This window comes from Silurus meridionalis, chromosome 1 (genome assembly GCF_014805685.1).
Source record: "Silurus meridionalis isolate SWU-2019-XX chromosome 1, ASM1480568v1, whole genome shotgun sequence".
In the NCBI taxonomy this organism is placed as follows: domain Eukaryota; kingdom Metazoa; phylum Chordata; class Actinopteri; order Siluriformes; family Siluridae; genus Silurus; species Silurus meridionalis.
In genome coordinates this window covers 22887218-22913221 of record NC_060884.1, presented here as the reverse complement: position 1 = coordinate 22913221, position 26004 = coordinate 22887218, and the positions used below count along the sequence as shown (strand labels likewise).

Here is a 26004-nt window from a genome sequence, read left to right as displayed (position 1 = left end):
GTTTAAAATACTCCCTCCATCTTCTCAACACACTTTCCTCACTAGTCAACACATTTCCATCTCCATCCTTTATTGCTCTAACATGCAGTACATCCTTCCCAGCTCGGTCCCTCTGCCTGGCCAATCGGTATAAATCATTCTCTCCTTACTTATTTTCCAACTTCTCGTACAGCTCCTCATATGCCTTTTCCTTGGCTTCTTTGGTATAGACTCCGGAATCCTTGTCATACCTGTGTAGGATGATGGGAGATGGAAAATAAATGGACTAGCTAATGGACACTCATACTAAATACCAACTGTCACACACAGAGATCTCACTCCTGGCACATTTAGATATACAAATATTTTAATCCATGACGGAGACGTGCACAAGCAAAGGTAAAAGCTTTCAAGCATGTCTTCCTTTTTTTTTTGTTTTATACTTTTGTTGAGTTCCTGCAATATATTGTCTATTCCAGCTGTATTTTAAGCAAATGGCGGTATTTGTTTTCCTACTCTTGAGACCAGTACTCAAGCCTTACTTTGGTGTGTTTAAATAGATCTATCAGCATGAATTCTCTCTGCTTCAGTGCCTCATCCAACCATAGTGAACAAGTCCACCTTTCACTGTCTATTTAATGAACAGTTCACCTTCCCTGCAGCGCAGCGATGAGAGACTCTCATTCACTCACACCTTCTACCATCTCACTCACTATCAAAACTGCAATTATGCTTAGAAAACTGCAAACTGTAATTCCATGAAGTGTGCTGCATTTCTTCACGCTTTCAATAGAAGACTCCCAAAAGACATACTACATTCCTTGTTAAGATAGGTTGAAAAAGCAATCTATGATTTACTAGAGGTTGTCAATACTTTGTAGTTTGTGGTATAATTTATAGATAACATGCTGGTTGTCTAACTGCTTAGACTATAATAGACCAGAGATCATTTATCTGAAGCACCCTTTTTGCATTTACACTAAATATTTAAGGGGGAAAATATTTTAAGACCATTAACACCAAATTGATAAATTTTTTATAACAACATGCACCAAAGTGTTTCAACCTTCTCATTTGCAAATAATATTTTTTCATTCATATCAGAAGGTTTTATTATTATTATTATTATTATTATTATTATTATTATTATTTATTTATTTATTTATTTATTTATTTATTTATTTTTTATTTCCCTGGTGGTCTAGTGGTTAGGAGGCGACGCTCTCACCGCTGCGACCCGGGTTCGATCCCCGGTCAGAGAACCAACCCCAGCCACTCTTAGTGCCGGTCCCAAGCCCGGATAAATGGGGAGGGTTGCATTAGGAAGGGCACCAGCGTAAAAATCAAACATGCGGATGGTCCGCTGTGGCGACCCCTAATGAGAGAAGCCGAAAGATTATTATTATTGTCTTTTTCTTAATCCATAGTTACATTTATTATTGTAAAATGTCCACATAAACATCGTCTCGTCCATGCCAGGTTTTAAAATTTGGTACATACAACTTTAGATAAACAAAAACACATAATATATTATATTCAATATTACATTTATTCAATCATTATTTATTTTACTTCCAAGAATTTAAAGTAGATCATACTAAAGTGAGAAATATTATTCACAAGTGAAAAACATTTAAGATAGTTGCTTCCCAGGAGTGGGTGTCCCAGGAAATTCACCCCATGGCCAGACCATGAAATGCTCATAGAAATTGCAAAAAGCCCAAGAGCTACATCTCAGACTCTATAGGCCCCAGTTAGCATGTTAAATATTTAATTTCAATTAGAAAAACACTGCACAAATCTGGTTTGTTTAAAAGGGTTGCGAGAAGAAAGCCTCTTCCCATTGCGGCTTTGGTTTGCATGTGGGTTATGTTTGGCCATAATACACAGTGCCACATTTAAAATTGAGCAAAAAAACAAACACAACAGCATATCAACACAATCACCCCATACCAACTGTAAAGCATAATGGTGTAGGAGGGGGCAATTCGGGCTTGTTATGCAGCCACAGGACCTGGGGAAATTGCACTCATTGACTTTGCCATGAACTCCTGTGGAAACCAAAAATTCTAGAGTCAAATGTGAGGCCACATTCCCGAAATCTAAAGCTTGACTAACATTGGGTCAAGCAACAGGACAATGATCTTATTCTTGAGCATACCAGCAAATCTACAACAGACGACTGAAAAAGAACAGAATCAATGTGTTGCAATGGCCCAGGAAAAGTCCAGACCTGAATGAAATGCTGTGGCAGGACCTTTTAAGAAAGCCGTTAATAAACAAATGCTTGCAAAACTCAATGAACTGAAGCAACGCTGTATTAAAGAGTGAACCACATTCCACATTGATTTTAGTGACTGATAAACAATTCAAGTTACTGCTGATAAAGGTGGTTCTACAAGCTATTAAATCATGAGGTCTTCTTAGTTATTTACATATGGCTCTTTTATTTACGCTTTAAATAATGAGATGGTCTTAAATGACATCTGCATGAGATCTGAAGATAAATTCTGCTAAGGACCAGCTGAGTGTTATAACGAATATGTCCTGATATGTAAAACCATTGACTTCAAAGAGGGTGTACTTTTCACACAACTGTATGTATGTGTGTGTGTGTGTGTGTGTGTGTGTGTGTGTGTGTGTGTGTGTGTGTGTGTGTGTGTGTGTGTGTGTGTGTGTGTGTGTGTGTGTGTGTGTGTGTGTGTGTGTGAATTGCTCAAGGTACCTAATTAATGTGATACAAAATTGTTGTCTTTTCTAATGAAATATATACAATATATATACACACTATACACACTAGACTGTTCCATTGAAATGCAGTGCAATCTGGACATTTTTTTTATTTTAGCATTCGAAAGTTATGCGGTATAAGTGAGATGATTTAAATGATTTTATGTAAACCTAAAGTCTAAAAATATAGTGATTTTTAAATACTTTTACATATGCAAATATTCTTAACTTAATCAATGAAGGAGTGCATTTTAGATTTTAATTACAGTATTTAATTATAACATTTATTGCATAGTCTTCATTAGCTTTCATTAGATTAATCATGCACAGACTGATTGTGCATGATTTATTCATTACCATGAATATGTGCCTGATTTATGCATTACTAAATTCCTGCGTTTGTGTACCCAAAGCTGCTAGACTAGCGAAAGTACTCTTCAGGAAACAATTGAGATTCAAGCAAGAAGAAATTATTAAGGGGATGCAGACAAGGGCATGTTAAAACAGAAAAGCTTTTTATTCTGTTTACATGGAATAAATGAAAAAGGGGCAAGAGAAAGCACTCTCATTTAATGTGTTTAAAGATGAATTTTAGGCAAAACCAAGATCAATACAAAATCCAATACAAGATACACAAATTTGTATGATCCTGTCAAGCAGACAAAAACATGAACACGATGAATTTGGCTTTGCATAGTTACACAACGTACAGCTGTGCATTGACTTTTGTTGCCAGCTTTCTTGACAACAATGGCTGAATGTAAATTTTTCTTAAAGGACAGTAAATCTGTACTGATATACAAGCTGCACATTGACAACTCTAAAATATATCCAAGTTCAATTTCTTTACTATTGTCCTTTGAGAAGATATACTAAACTGGTTGCTGAAATGTTGAAATGCGAAAGGGGAACACACACACACACACACACACACACACACACACACACACACACACACACACACACACATTATGAAGAAGGCATGGCAATAAATCACTAAAATGATCTACAGTGACACTCTTTATGTAAACAAAGGTAACCTGCCAAGCTCTGAATGTGTCAATGTGGTGCAGGAGACCTTGAGAAATTGCTGAACATGTGTTACGATCAGCATGGCCAATAATTCTGGAAGCTATCTTACACCTATTCTTTGTAAGATGGGGTGCAGAGAGGTGTTCACATATTGTAAAGGCATGCATGCTGTTCGTAAATGGAAGCAATTTCAGGCAATCGATAAATGCAACGCAATGCAATGCAGCACAGCAATTACATGTGCACAAAAAAAGCTGTACACTAGAAAGGGAAAATTGCAATGGTAGATGACAGGGGAGTGCTGACAGGCTGGTGTTTGTGGGTCAGTCTTGGAAAAAAAAATGCTTATATAATGGATCCTTTTGTTATCTGCTACAATTTCTGCTGTAGTAAAGGCTACGAATGCCTTAGATGTTAATGAATGCACTCGGACCATGCTAAAAATATACAGTCCATTTAACACTGTAGAGGTCTTGATGAATATGGTGTCCTTTCCTTCAGTTCACTTGAGCTTGTCAGATTTACACTTTCTTTCAGCTTTGTAGCATCCAAGCCTTGAACCTTCCTTCTGCAGAGCCTCACTGAAGCCTCACCTCTCTCTTTCTTCAAAACACAGCACAGAGTTTCTTATCTTTCTTTCTGCAGTCTCTTGTAAATATCAGTTTTTAGGCATTTCTCTTATTCCATTTCCTCCTTCTTTTCTTCTGTATTTCATCCAATTTATTATTCTGAGAAGTTAACAGGAAGAAAGCTTGAGAAGAACCAGACCCAAAAGCAATGACATTCACTGTAAAAATTCACCGGATAGTTGAAATAACATATCATTAGTCTTCTACAAATGTATACTACAATGTCAAACATTATGACATGTGTTGAAAGGGTATTTCAGTGTAAGCATATTATAAACAAAAAGCAAAGTCCATGAAGACATGCTGTGCCAAGGTTAAATTAATTGAGTGTCCTGCACAAATTCCTGACCTCAACTCCCCTGAACACCATTGGGATGAAATGTAATGCTATGAAAATGCATTCTATTCCTCCATGCTCAACATTAGTGCCTGACCTCAATAATGCTTTTGTGGCTAAATGGGCATAAATCTGCACATCCTTGCACAAAAATCTATTGAAAAGCCTTCCCAGAAATGGAATGAGGATATTATAACAGTACAGCAGAGATTAAACCTAGAACGGGTGTTCAACAAGCACAAGTCAAGTCAAGTCAAGAAGCTTTTATTGTCATTTCAACCATATATAGCTGACATAGTACACAGTGAAATGAGACAACGTTCCTCCAGAACTCTGGTGATACACTAAACAACATAGAGCTACATCACACAACATAGAGCTACATAACAGAACACAGAGCTGAGGACTAAAGCAAGTGTCCTCACCACATAAAGTGCATCGTGTGCAACCTGGTGCAAACAGTGCAGACAAGACAGCGCAAACAGACAACACAAGACAGTGTGGGACAGATACACAAAACAAAAAATAGTGCCGACCAGTAAACCTATTGTATAATATGTTATACAGTAATGTGCAAAATAGAACTATAAACAAAAGTGTACAGTAATCCCCCGCTTTACCACAGTTAGAATCTCGCATTTGTCACATAACTCATTTGTTTTGCTGATTTTCCCGGTCTCTCGCAGATAGCACGATAGACCAAAAAAACGTATTGAAAATTGTTTTAATGGAGTTTTATGTTAAAAGAATGAAATTTATTAATAGAAATATAATTAATATTTATGAAAAAAGTTAAACCACGGTCTCCTAGGCTTGCTCTTTCACCTTGCACCCTCTGAACAACAAATGCTAATAAAACTAATGCTCATGAACCAATACTCAGCATTAAGTACCACTGCTAGTGCTACTTTGAAGCCTGCTACATGCTAGCACCTGATGAGGAGAAAGCACAAGCCACACAAATCTGTGGTTAAATTCTGCTAGTAAGTTTGGTAGTGATTTGCTTCTTACAGACAGCCATGTCTATTTGCTACAATTGTGATTTATTTTCTCCCTATTCATATTTCAAGCTGCTTTTATTATCTATTTCATTTGAGAGTTTTTCCTATGAGCATTACATATCATAAAATGTTATGATTCTGTTTGGCATTCATTAACAGCATCTTCGCTGTTGTTGGTAAGAAGACCATGTTACGACAAACACCAGGAAGTGTTTTACCTTTGAGGAGTTTACTATGATTATAAGACACAAATGTTTTTCTACTCTTTGAAGTGAATATGTAATGACATGGAATATTGTAAAGAACACTGGCAACTAGCAACATGAGCTATGAAGTTTTGGTTTAGAGCAAATAAATCAATAAATAAGAATAATAAGAAAAAACAACTACTAACGCGTCGGCTACCCAATTATGTGTAGGTGAATCCTACTGTTTCTTCTATCACATAGTTTTCTCATAGTTTGTCATATATTTTTAAAACAACATAGTGAATAAGATGCAGTATTTTACCTCTTGTATTACAATGAGATGGGTACAAAAATACTTTTGCATTTTGCTTCTCTGTTGCACCTGACTGATGAGAGAAGGTGAATGGGGCTATTTTTAGCAGCTGCAAAACACAGCCGATTTGGCAGGCAGTAATTTCATGCACAGCTGGAGTCTTATATCTTTCATCCCTCTATGCTCAGTGTTAAGGAAATCAAGGGACACTGCACACCAGGGACAGAGCACAAAGAATGACATTCTATCTCCATAACGTGCTCTTTATATTTCCATATAAAGTAGTCTCTGGTGATATTAGCATTTATGCTGTCAGGTAATTTTATATTTTGCGTTGAATGCATAATTCGTCATATTTAAAAAACCTACATATTTATTTACAAGTATGCCATTTTTAAAATGTTAGGTTCCCTGGTGGTCTAGTGGTTAGGATGCGGCGCGCTCAACGCTGCGGCCCGGGTTCGATCCCCGGTCAGGAAACCAACCCCAGCCATTAGGGTTGCACAAGCCTTAGTGCCAGTCCCAAGCCCGGATAAATGGGGAGGGTTGCGTTAGGAAGGGCATCCAGCGTAAAAACATGTGCCAAATCAAACATGCAGATGATCCGCTGTGGCGACCCCTAATGGGAGAAGCCGAAAGAAAGTTTAGGGCATTTTAAAATGTTAAACCTAAATTTTAAACCAATTTTTAGTTTATTTATTATTTTAATAGCACATTTAAGTTTATTTATTTATTTATTTTTAAACCATAATTATATTTTTTATAGCTGTAGGTTATAGGTTAAGTCAGATTTCATACATTTATAGTAGTATAGCTTAAATATCTATAACCAGCTGGACCTTAAATCTTTAGCAACCTGGTACTATATTTTTTTCTTGGATTGCTGTGTATTTGGCTTAATCCAATCTTTTTTTTGTATTTTTATTTAGTAATCAATAAATAAATCTGACCTTCAACCCTGACCAGTTTTTTTTTTTTTTTTTTTTTTTTAGCAGCACAACATCATGCTACCACCATCATGCTTTACAGTAGTAATGGTGTTTGCAGAGTAAACAGTGTTAAAGCAGGCCAGTGGAATACAGTTTAGCTGCAGGCCTACAAAAGTCAGCATCCTGCATGATGACGAGTATAGGCATTGCTCGAAGAGTCTGTCCTCTGTCCTGGAAAGCAATGACAAGACACTCTCTTACTGTAATGTAATTTTACACAAATAAAAGACTAATTTAAATGCAGGATAACAACTTCAACTTAAAAGCATTAATTTGTTACCTTTAAAGTGCTGATAAAGACACTTATTATTTCAGTAGCAAAGCTGTTTATAAAACAGACAAACAGAATGAGCCTCTAGGACACACCCAGGAGGTTAGAGTTCATAGCTGCAAAGTTAAGAAAAATTATAAATTGCTATTGACTTTTCTCATGAAACACTGCTGTTGCTTTAATTTAAATATATAAAAAAAAAATATATATATATATAAAACCTCTAGCAGACAGGGTTTATTCTAGGATTACCATGTATTTACCTCTATTCATCTGGCCCTTTACCCCTCCCCACAAAATTATTCTACCACCACTATGCTTTACTGTGAAGATGGTGCTCTCACGGTGAATCTGTATCCTTTATATTTATACAGTATTTTACATGGCCATTTTCAAGCTCACAAGAGTCTCAAGCCTCTCCATCAATTTTAGATTAGACCCCCATATCAGGAAAAAAATGAAGCTTCACATACAGGAGATTCTGATTGGGGCTGCTTGCAAACACATGGCAGAAAGAGCATGTATAATAACAGAAGGTAATCACAGAAGTTATTACTTTGTCTGGTTAAAGCTTTAAACCGACATGTTTAACTCCATTGTTTGCAAGAGAGCATCTCTCTCTTATCTGTTGTAAGACTAATCAGCAGTGCCAAATAAAATATTAAAGTTTCATAATACTTTTTATACAAGCATTTACTGATGGAAGCAGCATATGTTGTTACACATGAATACTGATACGCCTTCTCGGAGTCTAACTGAGCTTCTGAATCATCATACGCAGAGTACCATTTGGTGGTTAGCTCTGGTCACCTATTAAAAGGCTTACTGTGGATGTTTGAAGTGGAAGTGATGATATGCAAATTTAAGTTGCCACGACATATGTGCCTTATCTGTATGCAGGTAAAATACAGCTCATGGATATACAGTATAGGAATCTCAAAATGTGGGCTGTAAAACTTGCCAATATAAAGATGATGCACCACAAACTTTTCATTCCTTGAACCCTGTCGAACTGTGACAAATAAAGTCACATTTAATTCTATAGCGCTTTTAACAACAGACATTTTCTCAAAGCAGCTTTACAGAATTTAACAGTTAAGGTGAATAATGTGTATTTAACCCTGATGAGCAGCCATGGTGACTGTGGCAAGAAAAAAACTCCCTTAGATGTTATGAGGAAAGAGGAACCCGACTCAAAAGGGGAACCATCCTCATTTGGGTGACATCAAGAGTGTGATGAAAGTCTTTAAACAATACAGAACACTGGAGAGTGAGAACTAACATGAGCACTGGGATGTAAGATTATGAGTAATGTCCTTTCCTCTCTTATAAAGTAATTTGATATTATGGAACCAGGAGCTACTAAGCAACTCAAAATAGCTTAACATTTGCGATCATCATGGATCCAACCCCAGCTTCTCCACGCCAGAGCCTTAAACACTCAAAGAGGTCCAATGTCCAAACTCCAAATGATCCAAAGCGTGCTGGTACATCTCTAGATGGTCTGGGATGTTTGCAGGGTTGGCATCTACCTCTTTAAAGGTCCACAATCTTCATGAGCTGGGGCGTGACTGGGGCTGGAGCAACCTCAGGATGCCTGAGGATGGGTAGAGAAATAGAGGCAGAGCAATAATCTGCTGTTCATGATATTAACAGCACAAGTTGATAATGTGCATGTGATCAGTACTGGAGCACAAGGTTATGATATGTGATGTGTGTTATGTGTAGGACTCGCTAAAAAGATATATCTTTAATCTGCACTTAAACTGGGAGAGTGTGTCTGAGCCCCGAAGACTGTCAGGAAGAATATTCCAAAGTTTAGAAGCTAAATATGAGAATGATCTACCATCTTTAGTGGACTTTGCTATTCTAGGAACTACTAGAAGTCCAGAATTTTGAGATCTCAAGGAGCATGACGGATTGTAGCGTGTTAGAAGACTGGATAGATACATGGGAGCCAAACATTTTAATGTTTTGTAAATTAGTAGCAGTAGTTTATATTAGTTTCGAAACATAACAGGTAGCCAGTGTAGGCATGATAAGATTGGGGTTATATTATATTATTTTCAGTGTTGGGCAATAACGTGTTACTGTAACGCAGTTACTTTTGACAGTAACTAATACTGTAATGCATTACTTTTTAAATAAATTAACTAATTAAAGTAAACATGAAGAAGACACACTGTGGGCGTGTTTCCATTTATTCAGGTCTATGCAGCAGTAATGGCGAGTCAAGGCGAGAGAAAGATGAGTTTCTCAAAGTAGAAAATATTATTTCACATTAGTTGAGCATAAAGAAAAAAAAACTTTTTAGTCAAATGTAAGCTGTGTCTTTCTGGTTCGAAGCTTGTATCTACTGCGATAAACAGCACCTCCAATCTGTCAAAGCACCTCTAGAAACTCCATGCCTCGACGGAGCTAGCAGCTAAGTCGGTGTTATGTTGTACATTGTTGATAGTTTTCATACTTAAGCTGTGAAAGGAATATGTTTAAGAGCTCAACACAACAGCTTTTATGATGCAGGAGACACTTTAGTTTTTGATTGTGAATATATTATTCAGCTTGTTTTGTTATTTATTTCAGAAATCCTTGTGATATATTCAGTTTGTGCTGGTCTGATTTCAATAAAATAGTGTTTAAAAATGACTTTGTGTTTATGTCAGTTTTGTGTTTGTATAGACCATAACGCATAAAAGGGCATTAATGGGAACATTAAAGAACGTTCTTTAAAAAAGTAACTAAAAAGTTACTTTTAACAGTAACGCATTACTTTTTGGTGTAAGTAATCAACAAAGTAATGGAGGTACTTTTTGAATGAAGTAACTAGTAACTGTAACTAGTTACTATTTCTTAGTAACGAGCACAACACTGATTATTTTCTTGACTTTGTTAGAACTCTGGCTGCTGCATTCTGGACTAACTGTATCTTGTTTATTAATGATGCAGGACATCCACCTAGCAATGCATTACGATAGTCCAGTCTGGAGGTCATGAATGCATAGATGAGCTTCTCTGATATAGACATGTTTAGCTTAGCAATATTTATAAGGTGGAAGAAGGCTGTTTTTGTAATATGGTTGATATGATTTTTAAAAGACAATAACTCCCAGGTCTTTTACTATTGAACTAGTAGATACAGTACATTTTTTTAAATGCAGGTTGAAATGCTGGAGCTTCTGTGTACTGATTTTTGGGACGATGAGCAAAATCTCTGTCTTATCAGAATTTAATAATAGAAAGTTATGAGTCATCCAATTTTTTTATTCTTTGACACACTCAGTTATCTGAGCCAATTGAGCTGTATCGTCTGGTTTCAATGGGATATATATAGTTGGGTATCATTAGCATAACAGTGGAAGCTAATCCCATGTCTTCTAATAATATTTCCCAATGGAAGCATGTATATTGTGAAAAGCAGAGGTCCTAGAACTGAACCTTGTGGCACCCCATAATTTACTTGCATTTCCCTGGATAGCTCTCCATTTAAGTCTACAAAATGGTAACGATCAGACAGGTAGGGTCTAAACCAGCTTAATGCCTGTCCCTGAATGCCAATGTAATTTTATAAGTGATCTAGGAGAAGGTCATGATCTATAGTGTCGAATGAAGCACTAAGATCTAGCAAAACTAACAGAGAGATATAGCCTTGGTCTGAAGCTAAACCAGGTCATTAATGATTTTAACTAGAGCAGTTTCTGTGCTATGATGGGGCCTAAAACCTGACTAAAACTCTTCAAAGATATTGTTCTCTTGTAAGTAGGAACATAACTAGGCAGAGACAATATTTTCTAAAATCTTAGACATAAATAAGAGATTTGAAATGGGTCTGTAATTTGTTAGTGTGTTTGTATCCATATTAGGTTTCTTAATGAGGGGCTTAATGAGGGGCTCGCTCTGGATAAGGGCGTCTGCTAAATGCCGCAAATGCTTAATAACTACCAGCTTGAGGGCTGTAATGCTGTATAAAATCAAGTGTTTTTAATATAAACAATATTTATATGTTTTTTTGTGTTTGTGCAAGTGAAAAGTCAGCGAGTATTTATAAACATACTTGAATTCAGTGAAAGATTAGAAGAAGGATGTGAATGTGTGTGCATAGTCCTTAACAATAGACTGGTGTTCCATCAAGTGTATATTTCATACCCAGTGATCCAACATGAATCTGGCCTACATTCTTGTGGACAGGATCCACATCAGCTTTAACGCACAGTAATTAAAAGAAAAAAACCCAGACACCAAATATGAAAATAAAATCATGCGAATATTTCATTCATTCTACCTTGTTTTACTTTGGTTGCTGTAAATGAAAAAAAATATATAAATAACAAGTTCACTCAAGTTTGTTGATGGTGGTGTAGTCAGCCATCTATTACCCCAGAGATCCCTCATGTTTGTGTTATCTTCTGGCTCGCCTTTTCAGTTATCTTGCCAGAATCTCTATTCACACCTTGATCAGATTGTGCAGTGTCTTTAACATTTATGCAGCAAAAAGGATATTTAATAATTAATATGTCTCTCTCTCTCTCTCTCTCTCTCTCTGTGTCACCCCTCTGCTTCCCTTCTATCTTGTCTTTCTTTCTTTCTTTCTTTCTCTCTCTCTCTCTCTCTCTCTCTCTCTCTCTCTCTCTCTCTCCTCCCTTTTCTGTCAAATTAAACATGCTCCTTATGTACCAGTGATCTTTCTTCTTTTCAGATATGCTTGATTCATCATGATGAATGATGAATGATGACCTCTGAAAAGAGTTCTCTTCAATTGGAGACCACTCTGTGGAGCTGAGGATGGTTCCAGAAGAACAGCCTAAAGATCAATGAAGTTCCCTTTTGAGTCTGCTTCCTCTCAAGGTTTTTTCCTCATTCAATCTCATGAGCATTTATGCTCATTAGGGATAAACTTATATTGACCAACCCTATAGGCACTAACATATAAATTTAATTTTTTAACCTATTCATCTCTGTAAAGCTGCTTTGAGAAAAGGTCCATTGTTAAAATCGCTATACAAATAAAATTAAATTAAAAAGAATGCACAACACATTTCACTAGTACTGTCAGACATTTAAAACCTACTGCACACATCATCTTCTTTTTTTGGCTACTAGGGGTCACCACAGCGCATTATCTGTCGCAATACTACTCTCTTAACCTCTTTCTTAGCCTTCCTCTTTTCCTCCTTACTGGCAGCTTTATCCATTTTTCTACCGATATACCTAGTGTTCCTCCTGTGCACATTTCCAAACCATCTCAATTGCAAACATCATAGTCCACGGAGACTCCTGTCTGACCTCATCCGTCAACCTTTCCATCACCACTGCAAACAGGAAAGGGGCTCAGAACCGATCTTTGATGCAACCTTCACCTTAAACCAGTCTGTCATTCCTACTGCACATTTCACTGCTGTCACACTGTCCTCATACATGTTCTGCACCACCCTCACATACTTCTCTTCTAAACCAGACGTCTACACATGTACACAGGCACATGAAAATGCAGGTTAGGTTTCATACAAGCTGGTGATACAAATACTGTTAAAGCACTAGAAAATTACAAGAGAATGAAAAATAATCGTACAAAATATACACCCCCCTAACTCCAGTACTGTAGATGGCACTGTAGGAGATGCATCGCAATCTGACTTCACACAGCAACAGTCCACCGAGTAATAAAGCCCGAGAGCCAGAGGAAAACTGCACACACACATACACACACAGAGACAGACAGGCTCGCGCAAGCATACACACGTACACACAGACACAGAAGCAGTAGCATCGCAAAAGCGAGCTCACAATTGTGGAGCACTTTATCCAGGCAACACACACACACCCACCCACCCACCCACCAGACACACGCGCGCGCATGCATCCCCAAGGCACAACAGAAATGCAATGCATTTTATGCGTTCGACTTGCAGACTGATGCTCGTGTGTCACTGTCGGCACTTTTAGCACAAACCCAGTGCTCGTCGCGCATGTGTATGTAATCGGCGATTTCCGAGCCTGCATTTGGCGGCATGACATGCAGATAGATCGTCCACATCAGCACCACCACCATCACCTTCATCATCATCCCCATCGTCCGTATATCGTGGTTTAATGGGGCTCCTGAGGACCATGATGCCGCCCAAGTTTCAGCTCCTGGCTCTGATGCTGTTCGCCCTGGCCATGCTCTTCATCGAGAACCAGATCCGCAAGCTGGAGGAGTCCCGAGGAAAGCTGGGTGAGAGATCCGTACTTCACACATGCAGTACATGCACCGAGATTCACAGCAAATTGGTTTTTAGGCTGGACCGAAAAAACTCGCGTGCACAATTTTGCACAAGTTAGTGCATGAAGCAGACAGAGAACCAATGCTTCATCTAACCAGTTCTCCAAACCTGTCTCTTTATAAAGAATTGATCTAGGGAAATAAGTATATATTATTAATATAACTGATAGAGGTAGAGGTATACATTTCTATTGTATGCAGCTGCACAGTGATTAAGGCAAAGCTTTGGTTGTGTTTTTGTGAATTAGGATCACTTTCTAAATAGCTGTTTTGAAAAAAAAATCTACAACTGAATAACTGAGCTAGAAAAGAACTAGTTGAAGGAAAAGTGTGTGTGTGTGTGTGTGTGTGTTTATATATATATATATATATATATATATATATATATATATATATATATATATATATATACATACATACATACATACATACACACAAACTTGCATTTATATGGTTTGCTCACAGGTTGTGTTTAAGCTCATGTATGTATTGTTGTTTATAACAAAAAAAGAGTATCTCTCTCTCTCTCTCTCTCTCTCTCTCTCTCTCTCTTTCTCTCTCTCTCTCTCTCTCTCTCTCTCTCTCTCTCTCTCTCTCGGTAAGTTTGGTTGGGAAAAAAAAAATTTCCCAACCATATTGGGAAATATATATAATATATATAATCATCTATCTACAGGCTGGTTGTATTTACCTGGTTTGCTAATAGGTTTTGTCCCTTTTTTGAGCTCAAGTATGAAATACGCTTTTAAAAAAACTTGATTTTGTTTCTCTTTTTTTTTTTTTCCAAATGTATTTTTTTATCTGCTTTGGTAACCTAAATCAAATCGACATGTCTAATTGAGTTAAAAAGAAGAAAAATGTAAATAAAAATTTACAATTAAAATGTTTGTATATATGTATAGACTGGGTACTGGGTGTATGTAGAGTAGCTGGTTTGCTATCGGGTTGTGCTTATGGTTTGTGCAGACTGGCTATTCATATTTTGTACACAGTTTGAGCTTAAGTATCAAGTACAGTGAAGGAATTGTAGCCTTTTTTTGTAACAAAGTTCTTAGTAAACACCGTTGGCAGTTTAGAAAAATATACACTTTATAAGTGTAACAGTGAGAGATTTTCCACCTGTGAATCCACATGAGAAAAAGATGTTATTGAAGACCTTAGAGGTAGTCCTGATGTTCAGTTTGCCCTTACTGTGAAACAATGCCTTTTGCTTTCGCTTTTAGAACAAAAGAACAAAAATCTTTGTAGATGATTCAAAGAGCGTTATGATTTTATACTTTGATTTTATTGAAATCTTCCATTTTTGTGTGCTGTTGAGGAAATAAAAGGTAGAAGCACTCAATGAACTGATCTTTTATGTTGAAATTTTGTGGCTATAGATCAACAGATGAAATATTCTCAGTTTGGTAGCATTTTCTTCAGCCGAGCACATTATACTGACATTAATCCATCTTTTGTCTATTTGATCTAAGCTTGCCTTTAGTCCATCTATCACTGAAATTGGATTACTGTTGAACAGATGGATCTTTCTCAGCACAATAATAACACTGATGTGATAGTGGCAACGTTGCTCTAATACAAATGTATCAGACACAGCTGTGATCCTATCAGGGTCCGTGTCCACTGCTAAACTGTACATAGCATCATAAGTTGACACTACTAAAATGACACTATTTAATGACTTGGAAGTTATGCAATAACGACCAAAAAAACTGTTGACACTGGACAAGTTGTGTTTGTATTTTTGTGTGGATTTGTTTCTAGGCGTTTATGCTGACATATGCTACTGAATAAAACGCTTTACATATGCATTTGTTTTATGTTGTGTGTTTTGGATTTGTGAATGACTTTGGATTCTCTTTATTTAGCAGTACATTTCATGTTTAGAACACCTACCCTGCTGGGGGGGGGAAACCAACAGAAAACCTCATAGATTTTATAATTAACTTTAATGGTTATAATGGAAATTTTAGTAGGTTTAATGGAAACTGTAACAGGCCCTATGGGTCTCTACTGGCAATTTATTGGTGGGATGTTATGTCTAGAGGATACCAGTAAGGACCAATGGAACATTTCTGGCAACATTCAGATATGATGTTGACATCTACTGACCACCGCTGGGGACCATTAGGGCATCATTAAGCATCCAGATTCAGATACGTTTCATGTTTTGGTTTGATAATGATGTAATGATTTACACAAACACACTACATAATGGAAACCATTTTGGTAATGGTTTTCATTGTTAACAGCTGATGGTTTTTAATGGTATTTGTAACGGGAAACCGTCATGTCATGATTTGCATTGTTCTTTTTTTTTTCACCCAAATGAGGATGGTTCCTCTTTTGAGTCTGGTTCCTCTCAAGGTTTCTTCCTCATAACATCTAAGGGAGTTTTTTCTTGCCACATTCGCCACGGCTGCTCATCAGGGATAAATACACATCGTTCAACTTAACTGTTGATTTCTGTAAAGCTGCTTTGAGACAATGTCTGTTGTGAAAAGCGCTATACAAATAAACCTGACTTCTTTTTTTTTCTTCAACAGTAAAGTGGTAATGTAAAGGTAATGAGAAGGTGCTGAAGCTTTACAAGAAGCTAATGTCGTGAGCATGTTTGGCAGGCTGAGTCAAATTAGTATGTGCAGCAATGTTGGCAGGAAAATAAAGACCAGATTATTGAATGTTAGGATTAATTGTGACCGTGTTGTAGCATTGAAAATGCATTGGATGTTTTAATATTTTGGTCTTTACAATGGGCTACAGCCATGAAGAGATTTACAAAATGCATCGCTATACTAATGAAATAGATAATAGATGTGGGAATATGCTAGCTGCACTTGAATACTGAAGCTGGTGTTAGATCTATTATGATCTTAAATGTTGAGTAATTTATGAGTTGCTCAGTAGCTTCTAGTTTTATAAACACAAATGACTGTAAAAGACTGTAGAAAGAACATTACTCATAATCTTACATTCCAGTGCTCATGTTAGTTCTTACTCTCCAGTGTTCTGTATTGTTTAAAGACTATACTCGCACTCTTGATATCACCCAAATAAGAATGGGTTCCCCTTTTGAGTCTCGTTTCTTCCTCATGACATCTAAGGGAGTTTTTCCCTTGCCACAGTCACCATGGCTGCTCATCAGAGATAAATACACATCATTCAACTTAACTGTTGATTTCTGTAAAGCTGCTTTGAGACAATGTCTGTTGTGAAAAACCCTATACAATTTAGAATTTAGAAGGTGCTAATTCATGCCTTCCAATTTGCTATTTGAATATGCCATTTTTTTGCCATTTTTTTTTAGATGAGGTTACCTTTGTCTGATTTTGTTTTGGTCTGGGTTTTTAAAAAAATTTTTTATAAAAGGATACATTAAAATCCTACCAGAAGAGCACACCGTCAGAATCAACAGAAAAAGACCATTTTCCCCCCACTGGTTTGTATGAGACCAGCTCTTGGTAATTGCACATGTCCTGTAATGGTGCTTTGAGATGATTGAGGCTTTGCAATGCAGGTGTGCAGTGCTGGATCTGGCATGTCTCTGCTTTTTGGCTTAGCACGGATTGTAGAATGGACCACATGAAGTCTAAAAGCTCGTGCTGAATTTGGTTGAGCACTTAAGTGAGGAAACGTCATTGGAGCTTCTGATCTTTTGGAGGAGAGCAACAGAGATTGGTTGATTTTCTCTTCATAAAGATGTCAGGCAGAGAGATAGTGGTGCAGAGAGTAATGTGGATTCGTTTGATTGTACTGAATAGGGGGTGTAATTTCTGAACAATTCTTTTGATTGTACTGCATGCGCATTTTTTTTTCTCTCCCTATAAAATTTTAGTCTCATTTTGTATCGCTTTTTTTTCGCATTAGTGCTCCCTTGTGAAGAGGAATTCTCCAGCTCAACATTGAGTGCTTGATTTTACATTGGGGGAAAAAAAAAGGATTTCCGTAGTATCTCATTCTCTTGCATAATATAAATTTAATTGTGCAATGGATTTATTATGACTGTGTCTACTAATTCTGTAAGTTTTTCCCCTTACTTTTGTTGTTTATCCTTAGATTAAAAAGCAGTCCTGGGAATAGTGAGGCAACAAATAAAATTTAGATTTTTTTGACACTGGAACATGATGACCCAAATGATCAACTAAACTAGTTATATGTAATGGATTTAGGCAGGTGCCTTGACTTGCATGTGTTTTCCATACACCCAAGCATTAGCATTTTTTTTCTGCTTGATTTGTATGATCTTTATCTTTTTAGGTACCAGTGGTGCTAGAGAAGTTAAAGGGTATGTAGCAAAAATTAGGCCAGCAAACGCATACAAATCCATAGTCTATAATATGAACCTCCTGTCAAGTTGTGTTCATGCCTTAAGTATAATGATTCAATTCTGGGGTTGTGGATTTGAAGAGGTTTATCAGTCATCTTTGTCTTTTTTAATGAATATAAATGAAACTTTTTTTATTTGGTCTTGTCTTGGTTTGTCTTTTGTATATATATTTTTCAACACCACTCAAAACCATACCTTTTCAACCAAATCCAAAGTCCTCTGTGTGCTTAGTGTAGCAATGGTAAAAAAAAATTCACTGCAATGCATGCTAGTTACTGTGTACTTATTTAAACCAAATAAGAATAAAGTGAAAGGTTTATTTGAAAAAATTAAGGAGAAGTAAGAAGATATACTCCATCAGATCACCTTGTCTTTTTTGTTCCTTAACTTCATAATGAATAATTGGGAAAAAAAAGTTTAGTATTGTAGAAATGGAAATACAGTGACTGCTACTTTTTATAGAAGTTAGGGCAAGTAAGACTAATGACTAAGTAAACAAAACAGTTTTAAGATCAATTTTGCATGGGCAGTTTTTTTGTGTTTTTTTTTTTTTTTTTTTTCCTTCATTTTACTTTAATTTTACTTTAACACTATTGCATGCTGTTCAGCCCTGGGTTTAGTAGCCAGTAGTAGTTTGGTAGTGTGATGCCATGAATATATCAGTGCTACATATATTACAATGCCATTGCTTCCATTTAAAGCATTTACATACGCAGATGAAGTTCCATTATGCGACTGAATTAATCCAATTATCTCGTTTAATTCCGAGTAGAGCTTGCAGTGCTTCTTTTAATTCACGTAAGTAGATTTTTATTTAAACCACCATCATATGCTGGCAGTGCCAGCCATGTACAGAATGCGTATAGAGATATGAATCACTCCATTAAGATGGGAGTTAATTAAATCGAACGGAGCGGAGACGATCGAGGGCAGAAAGCTTTGATAGATGAGCGTAGTGGCTTCTCACACGTGCAGCCTCGCAGATGACATGAATGAAACCTGACTGAAATATTTGCCTTCTGTGGATTGGGATTTATAGCCACTCGACTGTAGACTGTATTAGATTGCTACTCTATAACGTACTTCATTAGGAGATGGAAAGCTCGTAGTGCTGCTACACTGGAGGTTGCACATTTCATTGTCAGGGTGTTAATAAACAATATTGTGTAGTCGCTCACTCCAGACTCGTATTTAACTTTTAAGGGGAAATCCAATTTTATTTACTGCTTGGCTTATTATACACTTGACTGCAAGTTGGACATCTGTGAGGACTTTCTTGGAATTGCTTAAACATCTTGATCAAAAGTTCCTGTCTTCTAGTGATTTAACTTCCAGTTAGTTGCTGTAGATATATGTGATGATCAGTCTGAAACAGTGGTTCCTTTATTTATTATCTCTAAAGAACTGGTATGGATGTAGATTTTCATTCCAACCAATTAAAATTCACTTTGTTTAATCAGTGGATCTTGCTCCATGGCTCTGCTGAGTTAGAATAAAAACCTGCTGCACACCTGCTCTTTATGGATATGGATGCCTGAGGTAAAACCATTGGCCTTCTAGTACAAAAAGCCCAAACAGCTGTGAAATCTATGCAGTGATGTGAACTGTGACCAGTTTTTTTATATATATATTTTTCCCCTTTTACCAGTTGGCATGTCATATCCAATAAAGCAACGTTAGATTTACAATAATGACGTTTTTACTTACTCACTACTGTGTACAGTGTAATGGCTCTGTAAAACCTTAATTGAGTGTCTGTTCTATGGAATTACATTTGTGCCGAAAGTATTGAACACACCTTTTCAAGAAACAAATACAACTAACAAATGACAGTAAAGTACAGACAGAGTGCTGTTTATTTGGTATTATTATTGTTAATTTGGTATTATTTATACCGTTACATTTTTGCCACGTAGTTCATTATCATTGTTCTATATTTTTGCTGTCAATAGTTTTAGCACAAATATAATTAAATATTCATTTTGTGTATAAACCGGTCACATACTAAGGGGAATATATTAGCGTTGAACAATTGTACATTTATACAGAAGATTGGGACATATAATAACGTATACTTAGGAATGCAAGTGCGATTATTGTTTTTATAAAACCTATAGTAGTCTTGAATTCTATATTCAAGAATAGTGAGTGAATGGCATTCTGGACACAGTTTGGGCAAATCTATATTTTAGATCCTAAAAACAAACAAATTTTTGTTAACCAGCTAACTCATTAGTGGTGGCCACCAAAACAGATGTTTCTTCTCCTTTTGTATTTTTATTTGACAAACTTTTGGATTTAAATTAAAAAGTTATTGTTATGAAAAGTGTTGTTTGCCATGTCTACTGATGACCTCACTGGCAACTTTCTACTGTAGCAATGTAATGATACACAATGAAACATCACCGTGCAGTTATATTAAATATAACCACTTTTGGACCAATGAAATTTGTGGATCTGAACAACTATTGTATGAATCAACATTGTTTTGTTAGTGAGTATCATTTGGAATAAATGTTTGACAGAAAATACTGCAGTGTTTTTCAGATTTTTATTCATTATATTTATGGAGGCAAGTGACCTACAAGACGTGCTAAAAAAAAATAAATGAGAGGGCATGATATTTTTGATAAAAGGCAGACACAGGGGTAAATCACTGTAACGTACACAGGGAGAAGCTTTTGTGATTCAGATGATAAGGGAGAAAAGCCAGTTAAAATGCACACTGCTTGAGCTCCATTTTTATTTGCAAAGAGATTAAACAACTGAGGCATGCAATTCAATCATTTCGATGCAAATAACGTGTCGTGTAGAGAGTTAAACATGTTTTGGGAACAGTATGCCTGAGTGGATCATCGGAACTGATTGAGCGGTGTTGGATTCAAATGAAGTTTTGAAGTGATGTCATGTCGACCGGATCACATACCTGTGAACCAACTAAACATGAAAACCGCAGGGATGAACAAAAAACATAAATTCATTAGCTAGTGCTGTAAGCAAATAAAAAGCTCCAGTATGATACTCATTCTGAATTTCTGGTTGCCTGGAAACAGACAAAGCTAAAAAAAAAAAAAAGAAAAAGTGGTAGCTAATGATATGTAATTACGTATCGTTGACTATTTAGCAAATCCACTAGCACATGTCTTTTTCTCTGTGAAATATCCAAATTTGATCATGGTTTTGTCCATAGATCAAGTGTAAAAATACAATTAGAGTCTGGCTAGCATCTCCATTTGCATGGCTGTGTTTAGCTGTGACATTACTAAGTGTGGTGGTAGGGTTATGCATATCACTTCAGTTGTATGTTGGATTGACACTGAAATGTATTTAGCTTTTTTTTTTTGTCAGTATTTACAGACAACTGTGTTTTGATATAATCCTTAATAGCCTTAACAATGATTCAGAGCAAGTCACCTAAACATCAAAACAGGCTTTTGAAACCTCTTAGCTGTGAGGAAATTGTGCATGTTTTTATCATGCTTGCAAGGTCAACACTATGCTGGGGGTATGTCACCTTACAGGAATTGAATAAGTATCTTGGTGGCTGTTCATATACTTCTCATCTATTCTATTTGTGTATACTGTACATAAGCTTAGATACACCGAATATTCTGATGGATTGTTTATGGTTTACGTCATTACTGAGCTTTTATGGGCAAACAATAATAATAATTATAATAATTAAAATAATAACTTACAAGTACAAAAATCACATGACTAAATGCTAATGACCAGCAACCAGCTTCCGGTATTTTTCAAATGTACACGAGACATTGGACGTTTTTCTGATCACACCCTCATTTCTGACACCTTCTCTAAATGAACCCACAGTCAACACTGTAATCGGTCAGTCGTAGGTTGGATGGCCAAATAGGATGTTCTTAATAATTCTTCTTAATGTAAACTTAATATTTCAAATTTGTTTCATGCAAAGATAAATGTTTTGATTACACACTAGTACATATAAAACATCTTATATCTGTTTTTACTCTGAACACTTGGTTTAAGACAGGCTTTATCTTAATTCCTAAGTTTAAATGAGAGTATAAAGGCTGACATTCAGGTACAAATGGCAGCAGTGTCAGCAGGCTGATAAGCTAGGAGAACGGTTAGTTGAGGATTATTTGAATGGTTATAGCATTCTAAAGGGGTTCTGCTTATAACCTTTTGTTTAAGAAAAACCATTTGTTGTAAAGATCATACCCATCAACAACATGAAGGAGGGTTTAAGTTGTTGGAGTACAGTATTAGTATTTTGGAATTAGCTCATTTTAGAATTCAAATGTTTTTGTTTGTTTTGATTTTTTTCTTCTCATTTTATTTATTCTAAGTAGTTGGAACTGAGAAAAAATAAACTTCAGCATGTGTCCATAAGGGTCAAGGTTTTTGATTGATATATGTATCAGCCAAACTCTGTGCACACTTGGATGTTAGCCACATTCAAAAATATAATACCTGGCTCATGTATTTTAGGCTGTATCTCAACCTCAGCTTGAGTTTGAGTGTTCCCACTAAAATATTTTCTGTTAGCACAGCAGGAGCACTTGTTTGTGTGTGTGTGTGTGTGTGTGTGTGTGTGTGTGTGTGTGTGTGTGTGTGTGTGTGTGTGTGTGTGTGTGTGTGTGCGCGCCAGGAAACAGTTGGTATACATGTTGCCGAAAGCATTTTCGACCTGTGCAAGTTCGGGATTTTCTGCAAATGCTTTTATTTTTACATTCACATGTATTTACTTGGCAGCTGCTATGTTTTTCCCTCCTCTCTGTGTGACTTACACATAAAGCTGATAACAATCCAAAAATTCATGAAGCTGTTAAAGCAGCTGACAGTGATGTTTCGCTTTTCTGATTGTTTTTCTCTTCTGACCCAGAAATGAACAAAGAGAAAGAGAGAGCTAAACTAAACATTAGGGTTGAGATTGGTGGTGGCTTTTTAGAACTGCTGGGCATTACAGACTTAAAAGGAACAGTACATAACATAATTAAAGAAGTGTGGAGGTATCAGATATTGCTGTGGATGAATTCTGGCAAACCTAAAACCAAGCACAAACATTTTGCTTTTTTTTTCAGACTTTCACACCTCATGTTAAGAAAACACAAAAGCTGTGCAGTAGATATTGAATAAAAACATAAATGTGTGCACGTTTCCGTCTTGTCTCTTTGGAGTAAACATCCTTTAAAATGCTTGTGATTGAGATAAAATTAAAAGAGCAACATGTTTCCATTTAGAGACATTGTTTATTGTAGGTTTCTAGGCAAAAAAATAGGTCAAGCCTCAAGTGTCTAAATATGGTTTTATGGTCTTAACATCATATCATTGGTTAATAGCAAGAATGAAACAAGTGAAACCTAAGACTTTCCTGTGCCACCATTTGCTAGTTTACTTTTTGCTGAAGTGAACTATTCTGGGTAAAAAAAATAAATAAATTCAGTTGTCTTGTGATTACATTTTTTTGATGTAAAATCAACAAATCTGGGTTTCATCATCAACTGTTTGAAGCTTATCAACATTCAATGGAACAACATTGACTCTTCTTTTTGTAAAAAGCTGTTTGAAAGTTTATCCACAAGACTTCAATGGAAGGCATTTAATGAAATCACAAGGAAAGTTATGCCATACTAAAGTTACTTTATCTATTCGTTTAATTCTTTGTTCATTTCCTGATCAGTAATGTGGTGTTTTTTCCAGGCATGTACAGTTTCAGTTATATAAAGTAGTAAAATAGTAAGTCTCATCATATCACATGATGCAAAGTTGTTTTGTTTATTTCTTTTGTTAAGTAATGCTATCACATGAAGTATTTACCAGAATCAATGCTATACCATATATATATATCCTAGTTCAATAAATTGTAATTACTTTTTTTATTCAACATTTAATATATGTTTATTTTTAGATTGAAAATGTATGTGAATTAATTCAATTACTTATTTTTATAAGGTATATGTTAATATATTTTTAACAATAGCAACAGATTGTAGATATTTCTTCTACATTATTTTATCACAGGAAGCCTTCACTTTCAAAAAGATTGGAGATTCCTATGTTGGATTTGAGCACATATGATTTATGACATAAGGACCCACTTGATAGGATTCTTGTGTAAGTTTGTGTTGAAAAATCATGGTGGGTGGAACTGAACCTCTAACTGCAAGGTTGGCAGCTGATGAATGTTTATACAGTACAGATTAACTAAAAAAATGTTATGGGGGGAAAAGGGGAAAAAAAAGTGCTACAGTTTGATGTTACTGGATGGACTATATCTACTCTCACTGCAGTATGTGTAAAATAAATAAATAAATGTGTGTGTGTGTGTAGATTATATATATATATATATATATATATATATATATATATAGATAGATAGATAGATAGATAGATAGATAGATAGATAGATAGATAGATAGATAGATAGATGTATGTACGCACTACTTTAAATATATATTTTTAAATATACATACTTTAAATATATATTTGCATTGAATATTGAGATAAATTGACATTTTCTAAATATGATCTAAATTATTATAATTCTATCCCCTCAATAAAAGTTCTATGAAAGTTTAAGGGGAAAAATAAAAATGGTAAATCAAATTTTTCCAACTTTTTTGTTACTTGTTACAAAATGTGCAAACTCTGATATGGTGATGTTTTGGCATCTCATTGTGCTGTAAATGTGTCACAACAGCATATGGCTGCATGAACTTTCCTAGCTGATGTCCTTGTTAGCAGTGGGTGAATTCCCATGTCGGACACATCGAGCTGGCAGGCCTGGGAGAAAAACTCATTACACAGAAGTCCATGGGGTGGCTGTGAGCAGGACACAGGGACACGGTCTTCAATGGGTGTCCTCGCTCTGATGACTTCTAAACACAATGCTCTTTCCCCCATGTACCTTTCTTCTGGATATAGAGTGAAGGCTTAATCTGGGCTTTATCATTTTTTTTCCCCTTGAGCAAGTCTAATAATCATTGTGGTCAGTTTTTTTTTTGTTCTTTCTCAAAGATATTTGCATTCTTTCAATACATTTTATTCTGCTGTTTCTTGCATTAGTGTCCATCTGGAATAAATCAGCGAGGTCAAAGTGTATATAACCTCTCCATTCATACAAATGAATACTCTTTCATTTACTATCCAGGTGAAAATATGTGAAAATCATGCCTTGAACTCACCACTGATATTATTTCTTTATACTTGAGTCCAAATTCCAGCTCCACTGTGAACATATTATGTCCGAACCACTGCGCTGCTGCCAGCTAGAATTTAAACCAGAATTACGATTTCAATGAAGTTTGCAGCAGTCAAGGAAAAAAAATGAGAATGCAAAACTATTGATGCCATTTTTCCAAACTTATATTTTTTCCATCGCCATGTACTTTAGGGGCTCCATATAGCTCCATTTAACACTACAATTTACTGGCGCTACACACTTTGCCTTAAATCCAAAGCAACTTATTAAAAGACGCGAAAGAGGCACATAAATCTGAATTTCACTCTCTGTAATGCACAGGCTCAGGTGGGTTTTATGTGTAGGATTTATAATTATCGTTCCCATTCTAAATGCAGGGAGATGAATTGGAATTGACTAGATATTAGGGTTATTGAAGCATGTGGGGAAGATTCCGTGCACGATGTGAAAAGCTTGATGATTTTAAAGTTTTGGCAATCAATGTGGTAGCAATAAAGAAACAATGGGCCTTGTTTATCGAGCTAGATAAGAATGGATGTATGCATGAATCAGTTTTTCTTGTGAATGTTTGCACACAAAAACACCAAAGACTATCATCTCCTGTGTGCAAATTTATGCAGAGGACAGTTGATGGGCTTTGAATTGTATGGTTTGCAATGAGCTGCTGCATTTTTGCATACAGATTATGCTTTCAGGTTTTTCAATTCCAGTTATATTTTTTAGGCCTTTCTTTTCGGCCTAAGTGGCATTCAGGACATGCTCC

At 36.1% G+C, this 26004-nt stretch overlaps 1 protein-coding gene across 1 annotated transcript in view; it reads left to right on the top strand.

Moving 5' to 3' along the window:
• Positions 1–13124: 13124 nt before the first annotated feature.
• hs2st1b (heparan sulfate 2-O-sulfotransferase 1b) overlaps positions 13125–26004 on the top strand; it is a 95272-nt gene continuing 82392 nt past the window's right edge. Inside the window, exon 1 of the mRNA XM_046858599.1 lies at positions 13125–13680. Coding sequence (XP_046714555.1) covers positions 13557–13680 — 124 coding nt within the window. The 5' untranslated portion in view covers positions 13125–13556. The remainder of the gene's footprint in view (positions 13681–26004) is intronic.